This window comes from Helicoverpa zea, chromosome 16 (assembly GCF_022581195.2).
Source record: "Helicoverpa zea isolate HzStark_Cry1AcR chromosome 16, ilHelZeax1.1, whole genome shotgun sequence".
Taxonomy (NCBI): domain Eukaryota; kingdom Metazoa; phylum Arthropoda; class Insecta; order Lepidoptera; family Noctuidae; genus Helicoverpa; species Helicoverpa zea.
The window spans coordinates 888,750-910,903 of record NC_061467.1 but is presented as its reverse complement, the minus strand read 5'-3'; the positions used below and the strand labels follow the sequence as shown (position 1 = coordinate 910,903).

Here is a 22,154-nt window from a genome sequence, read left to right as displayed (position 1 = left end):
TTTTTGTTTATTAGGATATTGAATAAAAACAAAAATTTAGTGAAGTGTATTGAGTGTCAGAAAAGTTATTTAAAATGTAGATTTTTTTATCAGGTTAGATATTCATTGAAGTTTGTGGCTTTTTTCGTGAATAAGTTAGATAATGCTAGCTTTTATTATACTTAGCCCTTTCTAATTGTACTAACTTACACTACTGTGTACTGTGTACACAAGATATCACTATAAGCATAGCAGAAAATCACAACAGACACACTATTGATAGAAAGGGCCAAGCCCCATTGGCCAGTATTAATAATACTGCAGGAAAACATAACAAAGACAGGAAACTGTACTAGCTACATTTAACCTGACAGACTAAGCTCAGTTTTATGATAAATAACATAACTACTACTGAGAATCACTATACGCAAATGTTCTCAACTGGCTGCAGTCATAAAAACACATTTTCAGTTACAAAAACAAATAAGAATCCCGTAGTTTTGACGCAGCGTCGATAAGACCCACCCCTGCAACACATGGGCCCGATTACCCGATCTAACGAGCGCCTATTCTCCGAAATATCAAATTAACGCACGATTATTTACTATGATCGCACCACAAATTGTTTACAGCTAATTGTTTCAATATTGACGCGAGTGCCGCACTCACGTAATAAAAGTAACGTCTGCCGTTCACACGGTAAACAATGTTATGTTTGTAAACATAATGCCGGCAAAATTCGGTGCCAACACTTACCAAAACTTTGATGAAACGGTTCTCCAGCTCGTCCCGGTCCGGCATCGGGGGCTTCGTCCGGTTCCTAGTCGACGGCTGCCGTACATGGTGACTCTTGGCCGACGCCACCGGCCCGTCCAACATTGTCTGCTCCCTTGAAGTAATCAAACCCATTTTACACTGAACACACAATCACTCAACGCTCACCACTTATAACATTTTTAAACAGCATCATGTCATTTTTATCACAGACAAAAGCACTAAAACACGATGAGTAATAAATCAACAGGTCACATCACACGTTCGCGGCGAGGCGCAAAACTAGTTCGTCGGCGACTGCGAGCAACAACAAAGCAAATTCGAGCGAAGGGCGAAGGCCGACACAAATGTATGAACTGTCAGTAACGTGAAGTTAGCAGGAAGCGACTGATAAGCACGCGTCCAATCAGAACGATGGCACGTTCAGAAACTAAGGTTTATGTTTCATTGTCCAATTTTCTACGTTTTTATGATTTGCTTTCAATAAAACACAACTTTTTACAATCTTTAAACAATTTTGACCAAAGTTTATCTAAATGTATTTAACAATATGTATGTAAAATAATTTTAAAAACTTTTACGAACTGATACCTACATATCGAATTCCGGCAACAGTCAAAATTATTTGGTTTCAAAACACACCTCTCAAAACGAAAGTCATTTTCACTCCTGTCCAGAACTGCTCCAGATGCTGTTGATGTTTATACATCAAAACAATATTAAATTATAAACTGTGGCCTATATTTAGGCCTCAGTTTGTATGGTTGTGGTATATGTATGTTATGTGTTACTAACATTTTCTTGTTATTTTTATATATGTAAATGTATTTCTGTTTGTTTCAGTGCCGTCCTACTAACACATTAAGTTACACAAGATCGGCCACAGCTCCGTCTTAAATCAATATATAATTATTATTTTTATTTTTTTTTTCATTAAAAGCACTACTTGCTTGTCATCCCACTTGTCATTGGCAGAATCGTCGAATTGACATCGACACGGATTGCCATATTCAAAAATAGAATAGAATAGAAAGTCATTTTTTAAATAAGTTTGTTGGAATGTGTGTCTTTTCGCTTACATGTTTAAAGTAAAAAAATACCATTACTCGATTATTCCTATTAAGATCTTCAAATCAAAATAACAAAACGGCGACGGTCAATGCTATTATTTGCTTAATTCATTAAATCGTTATATGAAATGTACACACATGTATGTATGTACTGTACTTATGTGAAACGGGTTGTTTGACAACCCGGTTGAGTTTAGAGTTGCGAATTTCAGATGGCGTTACCTACTCGGCTGTACTTTTGTGCACGCTCCATGCTCCGGAATAATCCCTTCGTGAGGCGTGCGTCACTGCGAGACACCTGTACACCAGACACCGCAGGCTGCGCATCCGCCCTCCGGATGCAGAGGCCTGGGAAGCGGAGCTGTACGAGGGATACAGAGCTGCGAAGACCGCCCTCCAATTGGCCATCATCCAGGCCAAGGAGGTGGCCAATACAGAGCTGCTGGGGACTCTGGACAGAGATCCGTGGGGGCGCCCTTACAAAATGGTGCGGGGTAAGCTCCGCCCATGGGCCCCCCGCTGACCCAGAGTCTTCGGCCTCAACTGGTGGAGGAGGTGGTGAGCGCTCTGTTCCCTTCGCGCGGGGAACACTCCCCCGCCCATGGTTCTGCAACCCGCGGTGTCGACTGTGGACCAACCATCCGACAACGACGATATCCCCGAGGTGACTGGGGTGGACCTGAGAGTGGCGGTAACCAGGCTCAAAGCCAAAAATACCGCCCCAGGGCCTGACGGCGTGCCTGGCAAGGCCTGGGTCCTGGCCCTTGAGGCTCTCGGGCCTCGACTTAGGGGGCTTCTCAGCGCATGTATGGAGAGGGGCCAGTTCCCACTTCGTTGGAAGACAGGGAAACTGGTCCTCATTCGGAAGCCGGGGCGCCCTGCGGACTCTCCGTCCGCATACCGGCCCATCGTGTTACTCGACGAGGTGGGCAAGCTCTTCGTGCGAGTTGTCGCAAACCGCCTCGTCGCGCACCTTGGGGGGATGGGGCCGGACCGGGCCGGGCCGGGCGCTCAACGGTGGACGCCATCATGCGCGTAAGATCTCTCACGACGGGGGATGCTGTGTCCCGGGGGGGGGGGGGTCGTCTTGGCGGTGTCTCTTGACATCGCCAATGCCTTCAACACCCTTCCCTGGAGTTGCATTAGGGAGGCACTCCGGTAAGGCGGCCAACCGTCCCGCATTCTGCGGGACCGTCCCGCAATGCTTGACGAAATCCCGTTTTGAAATTATTAGTAAGATAGTCCCGCAAAACGTTGTATGCGTCCCGCATGTCCCGCATCCCTACTTTTCTACCACGCTTCTACACAACACCCACCTGCGAGCACGCTCAACAGTGCAGGAACACAGATTACCTATAATATAATCTCGTTCTCTTTATTTCTACTGAACTCGTGAGGCCTAATGATTTTGAAAATAAGACATTAGTGCACGCTGTGACACGATATTGATAGGTTAAATTATAGCTTTCTGCCTACGATTTTTATTTTATCAGTTCCGTCCGATCATTTTTCAATGCTCCCCCCCCCCCTTTTCACGAAAGGTTAAGTCCCGCATTCAGTTTTCGGAAAGTTGGCCGCCTTACACTCCGGTACCACCGGGTGCCGACCTACCTTCGTCGCGTGGTCGAGGCCTATCTGTCGGATAGGTCCGTCATTTAGCCCGGTCACAATGGGGAATGGAACCGGCGAGAGATGTCGTGCGGTGTTCCGCAGGGGTCGGTACTGGGGCCGCTCTTGTGAAACATCGGCTACGACTGGGTGCTGCGCGCTGACCTCCCTAGCGGCGTCAGCGTGGTTTGCTATGCTGACGACACGCTGGTACTGGCACAAGGGAGGTCGCACCAGGAGGCAGCCGACATAATGGCGTGCGGGGTTGCGACAGTCGTTGAGAGGATCCAGCTGCTGGGACTGGAGGTGGCATTGCACAAGTCCGAGGCCATGTGCTTTCATGGGCTTCGGAACGCGCCACCTTCAGGTTCCCAAGTTACGGTGGGAGGGGTTACCATCGGCGTCGAGAGGGTGATGAAGTACCTAGGACTCGTCCTCGACGGCCGGTGGAACTTCGTCGAGCATTTCCGACGTTTGGGCCCCAAACTGGAGAAGACAGGTGCTGCCTTCAAGCGGCTCCTGCCCAACCTGGGAGGCCCAAACGCCCCCTGCCGTAAACTCTACGCGGGAGTCTTGCGGTTCATGGCCCTTTACGGGGCCCCGGTATGGGCACGTTCGGTACGGCCGCGAGCTGTACACTACCTGAACGTGCCCCAAAGGGTGATAGCCATTAGGCTAATCCGGGGGTACCGCACGATCTCCCGTGAAGCAGCTGGCCTACTAGCCGGACTGCCACCGTGGGATCTGGAGGCGAGAGTCTTCTTGCGCCTGCACGACTGGCGCGAGGAGGCTCAGCGCCGGGGGGAAACCCCGTTGCCGCGGCAAGTTGTCGCGCAGCGGGCAGAGCTCCGGCGGGATGTCATGGTGGCCTGGAGGGAGCGACTGTCGCAACCCAGTGCAGGGCACGCCACCATAGTGGCGATAAATCCCCTCTTTGAGGAGTGGCTCGGGAGGAGTCACGGCGCCCTCACGTACCGCATGACGCGGGTCCTCACCGGACACGGTTGTTTCGGGAGGTATCTGCATCGAATCGGTCGTGAGGAGGCGCCCGGGTATCACCACTGTGCGGATAGCCCCGAGGACACGGTGGACCACACAGTCCAGGAGTGCCCTGCGTGGGAAGGGCACCGCCGGGTCCTCGTCGAGGCTTTAGGCGGCGGCGACCTCTCGCGTCCGGCCCTGGTTCAAGCCATTGTGCAGCGGTGTAGTGGGTTGATAGGGCTGGTGCGCTGATGCAGGAGATTCAGATTTTCAGTAAATAAAACGATTGCAAATAATTACATACGTCTATTCGGTCCGTGTCGCAGAGCAAGAGAGAGAAAAATTGCCACAGTACAAAAATATAATAAAAATTAAGTTAATGTTGCAATTTATAAAATCCAACATGCTGCGGCCTCACAGAAAACACAAATAACAATTATTTGAAATAAATCAAAAGAAACTAGAGTGAAGGTTACATTATTATTTATGCTATGTATTTATCTATTTATTACTTATACAATAACTTACAATTATGTTTTACACTACATAAGAGTAAAAAACTATAACTTATATGGTTTTACAAATATGACTTATTATTAAACATTAATACAATTTCTTAAGTACTATCATCATATTCTATTGGCAGTAAACAAATTTTATTGATGGCACGGGTATGGGTTTTCCCATTTGGTGTCCTAACATCAACTGCCCTAATTTTTCCATCATGTCCTGGAAATAATTTAACAATTCGTGCCATTGGCCATGACATAGGAGGAATATTGTCCTCTTTTAAAATAACTAAGTTGCCTAACTTAACATTACAAACTGTATCACGCCACTTAGGCCTGTTTTGTAATAAATTTAAATAACATTGGTGCCACACTTTCCAAAAGGATTGTTTTAAAGAATTACATAGTTGCCAAAACTTAAGTCTATTTTGTGGAACGTTGCATACATTTATTTCAGGATACATTGACAAAGCACTACCTATAATAAAGTGACCAGGTGTTAAATAACAATAATCATCAGAGTTTGAAGATAAAGGTAAGAGTGGCCTAGAATTAAGCACTGCTTCGATTTCAGTTAATACAGTATTAAGCTGTTCATAAGTTAGAACGGTTTTTTGTAATATTCTTTTTAAGTGAAACTTCGTGCTCTTAACTGCCGCTTCCCAGAGCCCGCCAAATGTAGGTGAGTAACATGGTATAAAGTGAAATTGTATCCCACGCTCGGCGGTAAATCTTTGAACCTGCATTTGGTGGCTCTGCGAAGCTTGCAGCTTGTAGAGCTCAACTAATTGACTCCTTGCACTTTTAAAAGTACTTGCATTGTCGCAGTGAATTTCGGTGGGCAAACCTCGTCTGGAGATAAATCTCCTTAAGCACGCAAGAAAGGTTTCCGTGGTCAAATCTGATGCAAGTTCTAAGTGAACTGCTTTTGTCGCGAAACATACGAATACACAGATATACCCTTTACCTATTAAAGATCGTCTTACGCGAGAGAGTTTCACATCAATTGGCCCAGCGAAATCCACGCCGACTTTCTCAAATGGCCTGCTGGTGGCTGTTACACGTGCAGCCGGCAAGGAGCCCATCAGTTGCTTGGCTGCTAAGGCCTTTTGTCTGAAACATACAATACATTTGTGAGTTACTTTCTTAACTTCTAATAAGCCATTAACAATCCAAAACCTTTGATTGAGATGCGAGAGTAAAAGCTTAGGCCCTGCGTGCAGTAGCCTTTCATGTTCACACCTTATAAGCAAGCTAGTAATTGAAGAGCCCTTAGGTAGTATGACAGGATGTTTTTGTGAATAAGCTATATTAGCATAATGCAGCCTGCCACCAACGCGCAATAGACCCCTATTGTCAAGAAAGGGATGCAACTCAACTAGATTCCCCTTCAAGCTCTTATTATTGCTTATTGCTTTGATTTCAGATTTAAAATATATACTTTGTTCATATTTAATAAGTAACATTAATGCATTATCTAACTCAGAACTTTGCAGATAGTTTGTATTTATTTTAGAATTATTTTTGTTAATATTGTTTAAAAATCGCAATATGTATGCTAATAGCCTTACTATTTTATTTATATTAGAGTAATTATGCAAGCGCTTGAACACATAGTCAAGCGGATTGGGATTTTGGCACACCAAGTTGCTGGAAGGAGCTAAGCAGCGCTCCTCTGTGAGTGACTCAGCTGGTGAGCTATAAGCAGCAAACTTGTACTCACTGTTTTGCAGGAACTTAGGGCCATTCCACCAAATATCGCAGCTACTCAGCTCATTCGGGTTGACGCCTCGGCTAATGAGATCAGCAGGATTGTCATGCGTATTGACATAATGCCAACTGTATCCAGATGTGTTTTGACGAATTACACTTACTCTGTTCGATACGTAAGCTTGAAGTTTTGTTAGCTCAGTGTTTAGCCATGCAAGAACGATTTGCGAGTCGCTGAATAAACAAACATGCCTGATGTTAATTTTGACTCTGAGTGTATCATGAGTCCTCAAAACCAATTTTGATAGCAAGAGTGCAGCATTCAATTCAAGCCTTGGCACAGTCATGCCTTTCTTTTGGATAGGATTGATTCGCGACTTCGAACAAAGTAGATGCAATTTCGTTGTACCTGTTTGGTCTGTGACTCGCAGGTACACACAGCATCCGTAGGCTGTCTTACTCGAAGCGTCAGCAAAGCCGATTAAATCTGCCGAGTCTCCTTCTGAAACACTAATATTCCTATCTAATAGGATAGGCTGCATTGCAGCTAAATTATTGGTATAATTAAACCATTCTTGCTGAACATTTGCAGGCGGACTGTCATTCCAACCTGTGTTCAGTAACCATAATTTTTGCATTATGGCCTTTGCTGTGACCACAATTGGGCTCACAAATCCCATTGGGTCATAGAATCTACCTATATAACTAAGTATGCTCCTTTTTGTAACCTTTTTTGTATCAAATGGTTCTGGAGTAGAGATTATAAAGTGATCATCCTTTACATTTATTTGAAGTCCTAGGGCTTTCATATAATAATTATCTTTTTGCAATTCTAAACTATCAAAATGTCTTTCGTTTGATGGTATAGTACTTAACACATTTTCATTATTTGATGACCATTTATGAGTGTTAAAACTACCTAATTTAAGCAAATCACGAAGTTGGTCTCTGGCACTGACAGTGGTTTCTAAATTATTATTACTATATATAATATCATCAACATACTGATTATTTTTGATAATGGATGAAGCTAGTGGGTATAACTTTTCATATTTATTTGCTAGCTCATCTATACAACGAGTTGCTAAGTAACTTGAACTTTTCAAGCCATATGTAACTGTGTCTAATCTAATACACTTAACTGGCTCGTCCGGATTGTCCCTCCACAAAATATTTTGAAGGGAAGTGTATTGAGGGTCTATTTTAATATTTCTAAACATACGCCTTATATCTGTAGTAAATGTGTATCTACCTAAACGAAATAATAAAATGATGTCAAATAATTCCTTTTGAACCACTGGCCCATTAAGTTGTAAATCATTCAAAGAAACTTTTTTGTTTGTTTTCATTGAACCATCAAACACTGTGCGAAGCTTTGTAGTTTTGCTATTGTTATTAATAACCGCATGGTGTGGCAAAAAATATACTGCATGCTTACATAAATCATACAATTCTATATCAACATAATGACCATGACCAAGAGATAGATATTCATGAATGAAATTTTGATATTGCATGAATAAATCAGGATTACTATGCAATCTCTTTTCCAAATTTAAAAACCTTTTTAATGCTAAGTGAAAAGACCCACCAAGAGTATCGTTTACATCTGACAAAGGTATTTTTAAAGGTATAGGAACTTCAAACTGGTTATTAACTAATTTAACTGAACTTTGAAAGATTTTTTCACAAAGTTCTTGCTCAGATGTTTGTTCAACAAATCTCTCTGGAACTTTTTCATTTGTCCAAAACTTGGCAAGTGTCTCATTGAGACCTAATTCACATTTCAAAACTACTTTATTACATGTTTGTTGAGATACCTTAGGTGGCAGATTCCCTCCTACAATGTGCCCGAAGTATGTGTTGAAGACGTGTAGCTGTGTGCTACTAGGCTGTTGTGGTGGATGAGCAGCACTCCGGGGCACAGCTGATGACTGGTTGCTGTGGCTGGGCAGGCTGATGGTCATGCACTGCTCGTTGGGCAATAGCGTCTGGAAAAATACATCAGCCCCTAATAACATGTTGATTTCACTAGGAACATTAAATTGGTCATCTGCCAATATAATGTTGGGTGGTATAATGACCCTAGAGACATCAAATTTGTTTTGCGGTAATTTGCATGTAACATCTTTAAGTACATGACAAGTTACTGTTGTCTTGAATGGTGAATTTAATGAATGAATTTCAATAGGAATGCAGTACTTAATATTACTCTTTTCATTAGTGATTCCAATAATACAAGTATCACTTTGCAAGGGCGTTAATCCTAATAGCTGAACAACCTTTGTGGTTATAAATGAAACTTGAGATCCGCTGTCCAGTAACGCCTTGATGATGTATTGAGTACCATCCCTTGCTACTACCTTGATTTTAGCTGTAGGCAAAAGTACATTGTTATCAACATTACTTGATAAGGTGACAGCTGGTGGGGTTTCACTTAAATTGCAGTGAAGCAGAGTGTTATGAGGCTTCTTGCACTCTGAGCACCGGAAGTGAAACCTGCATTTGCCACCATGCTGAGCTAAACAAATCATACATACTTTTTTTTCTTTGGCAAATGTGTATCTATCATTTGCAGGCAATAACTGAAACTTTTTACAGTTAAACAATTTATGTTCATAAGACTTACAGTAAGTGCATGTTGCTCCTGTAGTGGCGACTGCTGCTACCTTACTGCTACTATTACCAGGATGGGGTTGATGTCCCTGCTCGACATTCTCCAGTGCATTGGCTCGGTTCTCAATGTAATTGAGAAAATCCTCCAATTGCGGCTTAGCATTCATATCCCGGTCAAGTTGGTAGGCCTTCGCAGTGTAACTGTCTAGTTTGCGAGAGAGAATACACAACAATATAGCATCCCAGTATATAACATTAGGTTCTTGATATTTGATGGCGGCTATTTGCTGCCTAACTGTTGAAATAAATTCTCTGAGTGAGACTGCTGTTGATTTTACTATTTGTTTTAAGTCTAATAGCTTGCAAATGTGCTCAGAGATTATTCTATATTTATTTTCATATCTATTTTTTAGTAAATTTAAAGCTGCATCATAACTGACAGCTTCGACCGGCAAGTTTTTGACTAAATCGAATGGCTCACCCTTTAACAATGTTCTTAAATAATAGAATTTTTGTATATTGTCTAGGCTTTTGTCATTATGAATTAATGAATTAAATAAATTGATAAATGGAACATATTCTGTGTATGTGCCCTCAAAGGGTTTTATGGATATAGGTGGTAATTTAGTTTTATGTGTTTTTTCATGAGTGGAAGAGCCTGAAGGGTTTGAATCAAGAGGCTTGATGCGTTTGTCAAAGGCTGATAAAGTTTTAAAATAATTGTCCTCCACCGACTCCACATCCTCCTCGTCGGCGGAGTCAAGACCGAGAATATCTTTACATAGGGCTTCGTATTCTTTAAAAGCCACATTGAGCCTATCACGTTTTGTGCATAGGTCATTAATGGAAATATCGTCTAAATTGGCAATGTTCACGAAATTAAATAATCTAGTCATAGTACCTTTCACATAACCGCGTGCGGCGACTTTTTTCTTTAGGTCTTCCATTGTTCGCTAAACTTGTCGATTCTTAAAACAAATATTACCTGTACTTTACGTTAATAACTCAATAATAACTTTACAGGAACACTATTAACTATGTATTACAAGATTCACTGCTATATTAAACACTTTTACACAGTATTGTAATATTTTTTATACAGTATTGATCGGCGACGGCGATCCAATTCTTCCCAACAAAATGGCGGTTGCGCGAGCTCGCCTGTTGCTGCTGTGAAGTTTTGCGGCGTCACTTGCTGTCTCTTTCGCGCCCGTACGATTGTCCTATTCCTATTGTTGCGTGCGGGCGTGCGATGAAATGCGAATCTTTCGAATTTCGATGTGCTCCGTCTCGCTTGCTCTCGCGGAACACCCTATCTTGCTGCCAAGTGTACTCTTCGCACCTGCAGAGGTGACTCCGGCGACGACGGTGAAATCGAATTTTAGATCGATGCTGATGCTGGGCTTCCTCCTGTGGATCTTGTAATTGTGGCCGTCGAATCGTATAGGTATTGCGATTTTGTAGCGACGACCAGTCTCACAGGAAATCGCGAGCCCGTTTGCTTGCTCAATGCTCACCAAAAAAAAATGGCCTCGTGCGACACGGCCGTAAATTTGTTTGCAAACCTGGAGTTTCGTCTCCCAGCAGCGCTTCTTTCTTCGAAGGACCATGTGCAGCGGTGTAGTGGGTTGATAGGGCTGGTGCGCTGATGCAGGAGATTCAGATTTTCAGTAAATAAAACGATTGCAAATAATTACATACGTCTATTCGGTCCGTGTCGCAGAGCAAGAGAGAGAAAAATTGCCACAGTACAAAAATATAATAAAAATTAAGTTAATGTTGCAATTTATAAAATCCAACAGCCATGGTCCGGGGCGAGAGGGAATGGGATGCCGTCGCCTCCTTCTGCGAAGCAGTCATGCTCGAGAAGGAGGCGGCGGAACGTCAGAGAGTTCGCACCTCTCATCCCGGCCGCCGCGCTGGAGCAGGTAGACACCACGGGCGCCGGGTGTCGCGAGACGACTCCCGGCCACCGTAGGCGTGGGTCTGTGGCCGGTGAGTTCGGGTGGCTCATCGCTCATGTCTATTTTTAGACAACAGACCCGTGTCGGCAGCGCGCGTTGTTCTACGCGCTCCTCAAAGAGATGTCAGCAACCCCAGCGGGGCCCAATAGGCCCAAGGCCTGCCGGGGCTGCGGGTTGTTCGAAAGAGATACCGCGGCCCTAGCACATAAAAAGGTGTACGACGGAACACGAGGGTTTTTAGTCAGTAAGAGTCTGACACTTCCTCACCGCTGCTAACCCACAGCGGGAGGGGTCATTTGATGATTTTTGAGGTCGTTAAAAAAAAAATGCTCCGGAATAATATCTCCAATTTTAACGTTCCATTTTTTTGTAAAAATGGAATGGACTACATAGATAATTATAGCAACAGAACGCAATAAATGGCGACATCTAGTGAACAAGATCAGAAGGAGTCACGATCCTCAGCAGTGAGGGAAACGGCTAAGAAGAGAGACATAGATAATTGAGGCAAGCTGAGTACTTTCAATTTCATCATCATCATCATCATCTCAGCCATAGGACGTCCACTGCTGAACATAGGCCTCCCCTTAGATCTCCACAGATACCTGTTGGAGGCGACCTGCATCCAGCGTCTTCCGGCGACCTTTATAAGGTCGTCTGTCCACCTTGTTGGTGGACTTTCAACTTACTTAATAGGAAATAGCCCAACCCACAATTACAGACCTGGCTACCGAGGAATACCTATCATATGCCGAGGAATATATACATCTGTACATACATACATACTTTAAAAATATCCATATTATTCTATTTTATTAACATCACAAAAAAGTTTTTCAAACGGCAGCATAAGCCACGGTTGCAAGAGTTGCCACTAATCTTTTGAAAATTTGAACAATACTCAGCCCCGATATGCATTTATTCTCGTTGCGATTTTGCTTAGTACCTTAGTACACACTTGGTAATAACGTCACCTAGCACAACTACCTACTCATAGAATTCATAGATAGCTCTACAGTGGCGGACCTACTGTAAAGGGTAGGTAGGCTCCCTTATGCATTCCCCCTATACGCTCCCTTTTGCACCTACTCCCCTTATAAACTCCCTTGTGTAGTCCCTTGGTTGCCCCTGGCCGACTGAAGAAGTTCGGATAGAACGCATTATCCATCCATCCCATCGTGTCTCCGCGAAACTCTTGCCCACCACTTCTGCTGAGAATTAAGCGCCTTACCATGACTGGGTGATTAGTGTATGGGTGGGCATCGAATGGCCTCTGTCAATCAATGAGTTTGTATTGATGCTGACTTGCACAGGACTGTTTGTAAAACTAGTGTAAACTACCCTGGTTGGCCTCGTGATTACTGTGAGAACACCATTATTTAGGTCGGCGTGCAGTTAAGGTAAAATAAATAAAACACCATATTGTATTTATATAATTTATTGGTTATATATCATTTTTACGTTTTTATTCGTACAAAATTATAGCGGTAACGAGAACAAAGTTATTGCCCGTGTTCTATTAAATAATATACAATACACCAATATTTTTGTTAGCACCATTTTTTTTTATTTTTTCAACTTTTCTACAAACATACCATTACCTTATATTGCTACGAATGCATAGTAATAACGAAAAGTTTATGGTCTTTTAACTTTTTCCATAAAACGTAATTAACTAATTTAAACAATTATTAGTTATATAATGATGATGCGACGTACGTCTACAACTAAATGAACTTATAATAGTCACTGAAGAGATGCGCGGTGGCGGCGGTTACAGGCGCCACCACGCACAAGATAATTTGGTCCAGCTTCAACAACATTGAGTTTACACTTTTGTTAATAATCATAATGAATCTCCACATCGTCAGTACAGTCTTTGGTTAGGACAGAAGAGATATTATCAGAGATTATATAACTTAAATTTATAATATCACAAGCATAATAAATTGAAACACTTCATACTTAGGAAGTTCAGTCATACATTCATATGATCTTTGTGTAAGTAAGCTGATAAGATTCATCTACAATTTAGTGTACATTTGCATAATTGGGATGTCTAGACTAATAGAAAATAAACTAACACCAGAGTATAGTATAGTGCGAGCTGCTAGGCAAACGAGTCTACAAGCGTGAGCTACAGTTAGACACAACCGACAAAGGGTACAATGCACCAAATACTATGCGAAGATCGTACAGTAATGTACATCGACGTTTTGTCCTACTATATATGTTACACGTACTGTTTAATACTTTCAAGGCATATCTTGAGTTTACTAAATCCACCTTAAGCTAAACTACACCTTACGTTTTAATTGTTACGATCTGCCGCTCCCGAGCCTCTTACGACCGATAAATATTACAAAATACTTTATTATTGTCTCGGGGGCGAGTAGAGCGTGTCTATAACTACTAAAATCTTTAAAGGCACAATAAATGAGCTTATGGCAGCATCATGCCTACGATACGTATAAGGGACAACAATTGGAGACCTCCTGTACAACTAACGCAACGCTAGGAAGGTCAAACTGAAACAAATCAAACACTACAACAAATGCTTGTAACCTTTGTATACTAATCTAACATAATTACTCCCTATAGAATAATAACGTACCCCTTGGAAACTTAGCATGTTATCGCTATTTACCAAATAATTTACAGGGGGCAAAGGATTTGATCGAAGATCTAACCACCACCAGCAGCAGTCGCCAAGAACTAAATCTCATGTAGCTGTACTCGCTAACTTAAGATACGATACAGTAAGTCTACGGCACAGTAGGGTACTAGCCACCTTATGAAGGTACAATGCGGTAGATCCCAAAGTACGCTAAGATTTTACAGACTGTACAGCTGGTGTCCTTCGTGCAAGGACCAAATATCTCGCTAAAGCCATCTAGGTACGTGTTGGTCCTAGCTGAGCAGTACGTCAGGTTGCAGGAATACCATTACGTAAACAATATTTCGCAATGTACATAATTGCGGGACACGAAAACATTTGCAACTACTAGACGTACTGTCCACAACTGGGACTCGAGGCTAACAAAGCAACGTGCGTAAAGCGGGTGTCGGGTAGGCATTACAAGTAACAATTTGCTCCCAAAATTCACTAGGTACAAAACACTGGGGATTTTGATCAAAACAATAACTTCTCCAAACACGATTTCACTTAGTACGATAGTACAGAAGTATTTCCGCACAAGAGGACCACAGATTCCGCATCTGACGTTCACCAAGTTATCATGCATCAGCATCATTGCATTGCTGATCTAATGATGGAGGAAGCCGACATTGTGAAGGCTCCACAAGACCCCGGGCTCCCAGAAGACGTTGGCGCCATCAATGAGCAGCTGGTGACGTAATGACGTGTGACTGTCTTGACCTAGACACCCTGTCATGTCTCCGTGGAGCAGGGCAGCGGGCGCAGTGCCTCAGGGGCGGCTACTTGGAGGAGGGGTAGTAGTAGAGCACGGCGCAGCCCGGCAGCTGCCAGCGGCTGGCGTGCAGCTCGATGAGCTGCAGCAGCGTGCGGCGGATGGAGGGCGCGGCGGCGGAGTTGAGGAAGGCGTCGCGCACGGCCGACAGCAGCCGCTCCAGCTCGCCCGGCAGCACCGACTCCAGGTCGCGCCCGATGTACGTCAGCACGAAGAACAGGTTCTCCGTCTAAGGGACCATACGAGTTTGTTGAGTGTTGCATACAATAGAGGCAAGGAAGCTAAATACACAGGAATAACAAACAAGTAACAGGTAACTTCTCAAATATTTGTAGGAAGATAATTTAGAAATACATCAACTGTGTTGGGGTCGGCTTCCATTCTAACCGGATGCGGCTGAGTACCAAGTGCTTTACAAAGAGCGACTGCCTATCTGACTACCTCGACCCAGTTACCCGGGCAACCCAATACCCTCTTAGACTAGATTGGTGAATACCCTATTAGACTGGTGTCAGACTTATTGGCTTCTGACTACCCGTAACGACTGTCAAAGATGTTCAATGACAGACAATGTGATTTCTAGTAAAGATTAATGGCCTTACTACAAAAACTTAAACATCTGTTTTACACTTGTCTAAAAAAATTGTGGCTGCAAAATGAACCATATGTCAACGTCATAATCTGACATTTTTTTAGACAAGTCTTAAACTGACGTTTAAAAGTTTTTGTGGTAAGACGGTAACAATGTAAAATCAATGTAACTCACATCGCTGGCGGAGGGCACGGGCTGGCGGATGCAGTCCTCGCAGCACTTGCAGATGAGCGTGAGCAGCACCTGGCCGGGCTGCGCGGAGGCGCCGCGGCGCTGGATGGCGCGGCGCCGCAGCTGGCAGTACATCTCCAGCAGGAACGACAGGAACGCCATCAGCCGCGGCCGACCACCGCCTACTTGAGAACCCAGCAGCTGGAATATAAAGTTGTGTTGGTCGATTGAATTGGTTGAAGCTTTCGATTGTGTTCATCATGTTTGTAATCACATGTATTGGTATATTGTGTGTGTGCACATGTCCACAATTGGTATATTCCTACATAAACATCTTTATAAATTAATTTTGGTATTCTTACAATGTTTATTATATCTTTGATTGAAATGGGAATTTAGGGATGCCTAAGGGTTAAATACGCGGCCCACTTCTGTTGACGCATTAGATATTATATATTATTGCTAAGAACGGGCGTTTTGAATACGCTACGCTTTACAACTTACAAAAAGGACAATGCTATTCTTTGTATGGAAGTTGGGCTCAAGTGTTGCCCACAGTAACTGCATAGTGTATTATGTTCCATAGGCTTATATTAGGTCCCAGACCAAAGCATTTCGAAATCTATCCCGGGAGTCCGGAGAAAAGCTGGTTTGACTCTTATTCAATATTACATAAAAATAAGCTTACGAACTCTTAACTATTCCACTTTTATTACCTTAATTGAAATGAATTATATTCATTGACAAATACGAGGTATTGTACACGACAACTTTTTTTTAACCGACTTCCAAAAATGGAGGAGGTTCTTAATTCATTTGTATTCTTTTTACTCATAACTCCGTCGTTTACCAACCGATTTCAACAATTATTTTATTGTTTGAAAGGGCTTACTTCCTCAATGGTTCCTTTGTCATCCGGCCCAGGGTCTAGTGATGGAATCTCTAAAAAAATCGGGAGCGACTCTCGAAAATTGTAGACACATATCGAGTAAAATCATTCGGGTATATGTCTCAGACACCACAAAACTGTAAAGGTTAAGATCTGACCTGACAATGGAGACGACAGAGAGACGAGGGAACTCCTCAACGGTATCTACTAACTACCTCATGTTCGAGCTTATATTATTCGTCTTGATATGATGTTTCTAGAAGATAGCTCATTGCGCAGGCGTAGCCTTGTAGATTTAAACCGTAAATTCAAAAATATTGCGGTAATTGCCTTTTTTTCAGAAAATCATTGTCAGTTCTTATTAGAATCCAACGCTTTTAGAATTTATTTGAAAATCACAGTAAAAAAAACCATTCCAACATTTTCCAGTACTGGATCCTGACAGCGAGATCCTTAGCATTGAGATCGACAATATACATATGAGTAAGACTTATTTGGCAGAAAAGTCTTATCAGATTAATTTCTCGGGACCCCTGGGACCGATTTCAAAAATATTTTCTTTTCATGTTAAGAGTGAAGTAAAGAACCTATTTCAATCACTCCCACTACTGGGCAAATGGCACAGGCTTTGTAAAGCGATTGTTCATGTGGAATATTAGAACCGGTTTTTCTCCGGACCCCAGGGACCGATTTCAAAAATATTTGGATTTCATGTTAAGAGTGAAGTAAAGAACCTATTTTGACCACTCCCACTACTGGGCAAATGCCAAAGACTTTGTTAAGTGACTGTCTAAGGAGAATATTTGAACCGGTTTTTCTCGGGACCCCTGGGACCGATTTCAAAAATATTTTAATTTCATGTTAAGAGTGAAGTAAGGAACCTATTTCAATCACTCCCACTACTGGGTAAATGACACAGGCTTTGTAAAGCGACAGTTCATGTGGAATATTAGAACCAGTTTTTCTCCGGCCCCCAGGAACCGATTTCAAAAATATTTGGATTTCATGTTAAGAGTGAAGTAAAGAACCTATATTGACCACTCCCATTACTGGGCAAATGCCAAAGACTTTGTTAAGTGACTATCTAAGGAGAATATTTGAACCGGTTTTTCTCGGGACCCCTGGGACCGATTTCAAAAATATTTTAATTTCATGTTAAGAGTGAAGTAAGGAACCTATTTCAATCACTCCCACTACTGGGTAAATGACACAGGCTTTGTAAAGCGACAGTTCATGTGGAATATTAGAACCAGTTTTTCTCCGAACCCCAGGAACCGATTTCAAAAATATTTGGATTTCATGTTAAGAGTGAAGTAAAGAACCTATATTGACCATCCCCATTACTGGGCAAATGCCAAAGACTTTGTTAAGGGACTATCTAAGGAGAATATTTGAACCGGTTTTTCTCGGGACCCCTGGGACCGATTTCAAAAATATTTTAATTTCGTGTGAAGAGTGAAGTAAATAACCTATTCCAACCACTCCTACTACTGGGCAAATGGCTCAGGCCTTGTAAAGTGACTCGTCATGGAGAATATTTGAACCGGTTTTCCTCGGGACCCCAGGGAGCGATTTGAAAAATATTTGCATTACGTGTTCAGAGTGCACTAAGGAACCCCCTGAAACTACTCCCATTGCTGGGCAAACTATGAGCCCAGACCCTGGCATTGTCCTTTAAGATAAATTTTTGTAAGTTGTAAAAGGCTGATTCTTAACGTTTTATTTTGTGACATGACATATTAGAATAATTATAAAAATAAAAAGACAAAAGAATAAATTGATATTTTTTTGTCAATCCCACCTTGTCCCTGTCGTGGTACCACTGCTGGCAGGTGTTGAGCAGCGACTCGAGGAAGGTCTCGGTGCTCTCGCGCTCGACGACGGCGATGCAGCGCCGCGCGGCCGGCAGCGCGTAGCGCGGCGACTCCACCGCGCGCGACACCAGGTGCCCCACCGCGTCCATCAGCGTGCGCGCGCACACTGCGTTCGGGTCTGCAGATGCAGAGAACAAAATACATAAGAGATAGTTGAGTTCATAACTCTCGTGTTAAGCTCGCCTTTGTACATATTTTATCTGGTATTGTGTGTGTATTTTTAGTTATTTTTTGTGTACAATAAATAATAACAATAGTTGGAAATTAGTGATGTCTAGCACAGAGAGAATCTTTTAAGAGGTAAAATTGATGACCAAAAACGCTCTGCACTAGGAATTTGTATCGTGTCCTGAGATGCAAATGCGAATAAACCCACACCTGATACCATTTTAATTGACACATAGCTGATACAGCCCAACAGCTTATGTCATCGGCGACCAAATATAATATTTGTTTTAGAGACCTCTTGAAAAGCGAGGCATCAGAAAAAACATTGGTCTTTTTAGTGTTTTTCTTGTTTACTCACCTTCGAGAGCCTTATCGATACACTCTTGTATCTCTGGCGGGAAGTTGCCCAGATCGCCTGCATCAGCGGCAAGTCCTAACGCCGCCATGCCACTGGCCAGTGCATCTGCTGACGTTAGAGACTTGGAGCGCTTCAGGCCCGGCGTGAACGACTGCGGTCTGATACTCTTGCCATTGCCGTTCGTCAGCGAGGACGGGGGAGACTTCTTCTTTTCCGGAATGATGGCTTGCTGTGGCTGCAACTTGAAGTGGACGCGTGGTCCTCCCGCCTGAAATGTTATTCCACCAATTAAAAACAATAGAAAGATAGATTAACGCTCAATCCTTCTCCGTGTAAGAGGAGGCCTGTGCCCAGCAGTTGGACGATAAAAAAGGCTGTAACTATAACTAACTAACAATAGATAGATAATCGTTTTGTGATACAATATGGCTGTATTGTGAGTAACAGTCGGTTCTCATAGCTAACTGAAAATTAGTAATCTGTAAGTAAAGTTAAGTAATCTACACATGAAGCAAATAGATAAAGCTGTCAACAATGAAAACTCTGGGAAAAAGTGGAAAGATTATCTCAATCGCGCTGATGATGAACGACAAGTCTTACAACACTACCTTAGGAACATTGACTGTTATGTTCTAAGAAAATGAAGCTGTAATAATTTTCCACGGTCGTCTTAAGATTTTTGGGAATAAATAATGCAGATTTTCAAATGACAAGCTTCGTTCATTTTTGCAGGTACAGACCTACATCGTAAATGCTAGTTTTGTGCTCTTAGATCCGTAGCGGGTCTGCGGGATTGTTCGAAGAGTTACCGCGGCCCTGGCACATAAAAGGCCTACGAAGGAACATGACGGGTTTCAGTCAGTAATAATCCTGATACTCCTTGACGCTGCTAACCCATTGCGGGTGGAGTCATTTGGTGATTTCCTATAAAAAAAACTATAATGGGTCTGTTACCTGCGCGTGCGGCACGTTCCCGCTAGAGGCGCTGTTGAGCAGCGCGTGCGGCGGCATGACGGGGCGGTAGTGCGGCGGCACCTGCGCGTGCAGCACCGCCGAGCGCGAGTGCTGCAGCCCCACGCTGGCGTACCCGATGCCCATCGCCGGCCTGCAATAACACAACACATACATTGTTAACTCTTCCTCTGTGAATAAGGATACGCCTGTTCAGCACACGTCGATTTTATGTAGGACTGTGTCTAGGATTTTGGGTGAATTTCAACAGGTCCAATAAAATCTTCATTTCCGTGGATTTTTTATTCTTCAACTTTAGAACATAGTGAATAAAATAGTGTTTATTTAAGTTTTAGATAATATATGTATTCTTTCTTAATATCTAGTAGATAGCTTAAAAATCTAACGAGATATACAAGATTAAAATTTTCATGCCACGGCAATGAAACATGCATGCACGGCAATGAAACGTGCGTCCATGGCAATGAAAGAACTTTTCACGTCGTTTTTTTCAGACAATATTTTTCTTTCCTTTCTCTAGAAGAAAGAAAGAAAATCAGTTTAATTGCGCAAAATATAAGACGCATAAATGCCCCTAACAAAATGAGCATAATATGGATAAAAAGATAAAAAGAACATAACACAAATTTAAGGGAAAATATGCGTCCTAAAGCGCGCAATACGGCCCTCGCTCAGCATAATGCTGCGACCCGAAACGAGATAGAGTCCCAGCGCTGGTTTTCAGCGATAGCCGGTGCTACCGCGATGACGTCAACCGGTGGAACTAATGTATAAAATAAATAAATAAAAAATACCTACTTAACTTTGCATGAATATTGTGATTTGTGTTGTGATGTGAACAAATGTGAACTTGTGTAGTGGGTGGATGCATAGTGTGTTTTCGGAAGAGGAGATTGACAGTGTAATATTTGACCACAGATAATACATATAATACGGGTTTGACCATAGTAATATAGGTTTTGACAATGACAGATGACAGCAAGTGAAAAAGTCAACAAGAAGAAAAAAAACAATTAAATAGTATAATATCAACAATGAACAACATTTGGAAATTAATATAAATTATATTCGTATAAGTGGGTTGGAAGTATTATATAATATATACTATACTCTCCTCTACTATATATATACTCTCCTCTTCCGATAGTTTCGGTTTAGGCATCTTGGCTTTCTAGAAAGAATCAATCCATTCATCATCATCATCATCATCTCAGCCATAGGACGTCCACTGCTGAACATAGGCCTCCCCCTTTGATCTCAACAGATACCTGTTGGAAGCGACTTGCATCCAGCGTCTTCAATCCATTATTATGTTTATAATTAGACTGTAGTAGGTATATGTGAGTGAGTGAGTGAGTAAGTGAGTGTGTGTGCGTGTGTTTGTGGAGGTGCGTACGTGTGTGTGTTTGTGTCAGTCCGTGTGCATGTGTGAGATGGTGTGTGTGTGCGTGTTTGAATGTCTATCGTGTGATGGAGTGTCAAATGACAGAGAGAATGGAGTGGTGTGTGAGTAGTACAAATTCTTTTTTTTTCTTAATCATGCCGTGGCGATGAAAACATAAGTCACGGTTATGAAACATGTGGCCACGGCAATTAAACGAAATTGTTTTACAAGGCATGGCAATGAAATTTTGTTCATTGCCGTGTATTTTTTTTCATTGTCATAGCAAATTTTGACCACGGAAACCACGGAAATGAGACCGCGGCGCTGAATATCAAGGCTAAAACATCAAAATACTAAAAATCTGTTAATAATTCACAGTAATTAACACATCACAAATAAACATAAGATAAATGGCATTGTACCGAATGATCAATTAAGAGGACAAACTTACAAACAAACGGACAGAAGTTAGACCTATCCACGGCAATGAAAGAAAAAATGTCCAGTAATAAAAAAAAATAATACTTTCATTTATGGCGCGAAAACGCAGGCACGTGCACACGTCATTCCAAGTGGAACACTTGACGTCCACTAATATGCAACATTTAGCGCACAGCGGGAGGGACGCAAACCCTTAGGAAAAGCAATATTCTCAAATATGTTTAGGACATGGCGATGAATGATAGTTCTGGGACAAACTATTTTTTATTTCCCATTTGTTGTATTGTTTAAATATTTGAATAAATGTATTCCGTAACAATACTTTAACTATTCACGAATCAAATAAAAGTAGGTTTTAATATAAATAACTAATACATTTTCATCAATAAGGTCTAGTACACATCAAGGTGACGTGTGGACAAACACGGCAATGAAAGATTTTGAGGTTTAATTTTTTTTTTTTTGCAGAACCAATTAATCCTATTAACAAAATATTTAGTGCTACACATAGATTACTATTTCACCTACTTAGAAAAAAATATAAGAATATTATAACAATGATTTTTAGTACCGATTTCATCGATGCCACGCAATTTATGGTCCCGGGAAATTCACCCTTTTCTGAACGGCTTTTTGTAGGACATATGCGTTGCACTATGGCTC

At 42.2% G+C, this 22,154-nt stretch overlaps 3 protein-coding genes across 10 annotated transcripts in view; all 3 read right to left on the bottom strand.

Annotated features, from left to right (window-relative positions):
- LOC124637428 (formin-like protein) overlaps nt 1-1,131 on the bottom strand; it is an 84,572-nt gene extending 83,441 nt beyond the window's left edge. For 2 of the 3 annotated variants that reach the window (XM_047173907.1, XM_047173908.1), the window contains exon 1: nt 736-1,130. In XM_047173907.1, the coding sequence (XP_047029863.1) occupies nt 736-888 (153 nt within the window). In that variant the 5' untranslated portion in view covers nt 889-1,130. Of the gene's footprint in view, nt 1-735 lie in introns of all 3 variants that reach the window. The other variant, XM_047173909.1, reaches the window with a different exon arrangement.
- Nucleotides 1,132-4,703: 3,572 nt separating this feature from the next.
- On the bottom strand, nt 4,704-10,124 carry LOC124637506. Of its 4 annotated transcripts, none has more exons than XM_047174016.1 (3): nt 9,261-10,124; nt 8,452-8,622; nt 4,704-7,141 (listed from the first exon to the last, which is right to left on the bottom strand). In XM_047174016.1, exon 3 carries the CDS (start codon nt 6,976-6,978, stop codon nt 5,029-5,031), a length of 1,950 nt encoding a protein of 649 aa, XP_047029972.1. In that variant the 5' UTR covers nt 6,979-7,141; nt 8,452-8,622; nt 9,261-10,124; the 3' UTR covers nt 4,704-5,028. The 4 variants fall into 4 exon arrangements, with proteins under 4 accessions (XP_047029972.1, XP_047029976.1, XP_047029974.1 ...); XM_047174020.1 differs by lacking the exon at nt 9,261-10,124 and having other exon boundaries at nt 4,704-6,034; nt 7,041-7,141; XM_047174018.1 differs by lacking the exon at nt 9,261-10,124 and having other exon boundaries at nt 8,452-8,993.
- A 2,509-nt stretch (nt 10,125-12,633) lies between these two features.
- The window catches only part of LOC124637276 (CBP80/20-dependent translation initiation factor), a 48,269-nt gene continuing 38,748 nt past the window's right edge, over nt 12,634-22,154 (bottom strand). For all 3 annotated transcript variants that reach the window (XM_047173618.1, XM_047173619.1, XM_047173620.1), the window contains 5 exons: nt 19,649-19,799; nt 18,695-18,962; nt 18,096-18,286; nt 15,409-15,606; nt 12,634-14,871 (listed from right to left, as the gene is read on the bottom strand). In XM_047173618.1, coding sequence (XP_047029574.1) covers nt 14,650-14,871; nt 15,409-15,606; nt 18,096-18,286; nt 18,695-18,962; nt 19,649-19,799 — 1,030 coding nt within the window. In that variant the 3' untranslated portion in view covers nt 12,634-14,649. The remainder of the gene's footprint in view (nt 14,872-15,408; nt 15,607-18,095; nt 18,287-18,694; nt 18,963-19,648; nt 19,800-22,154) is intronic.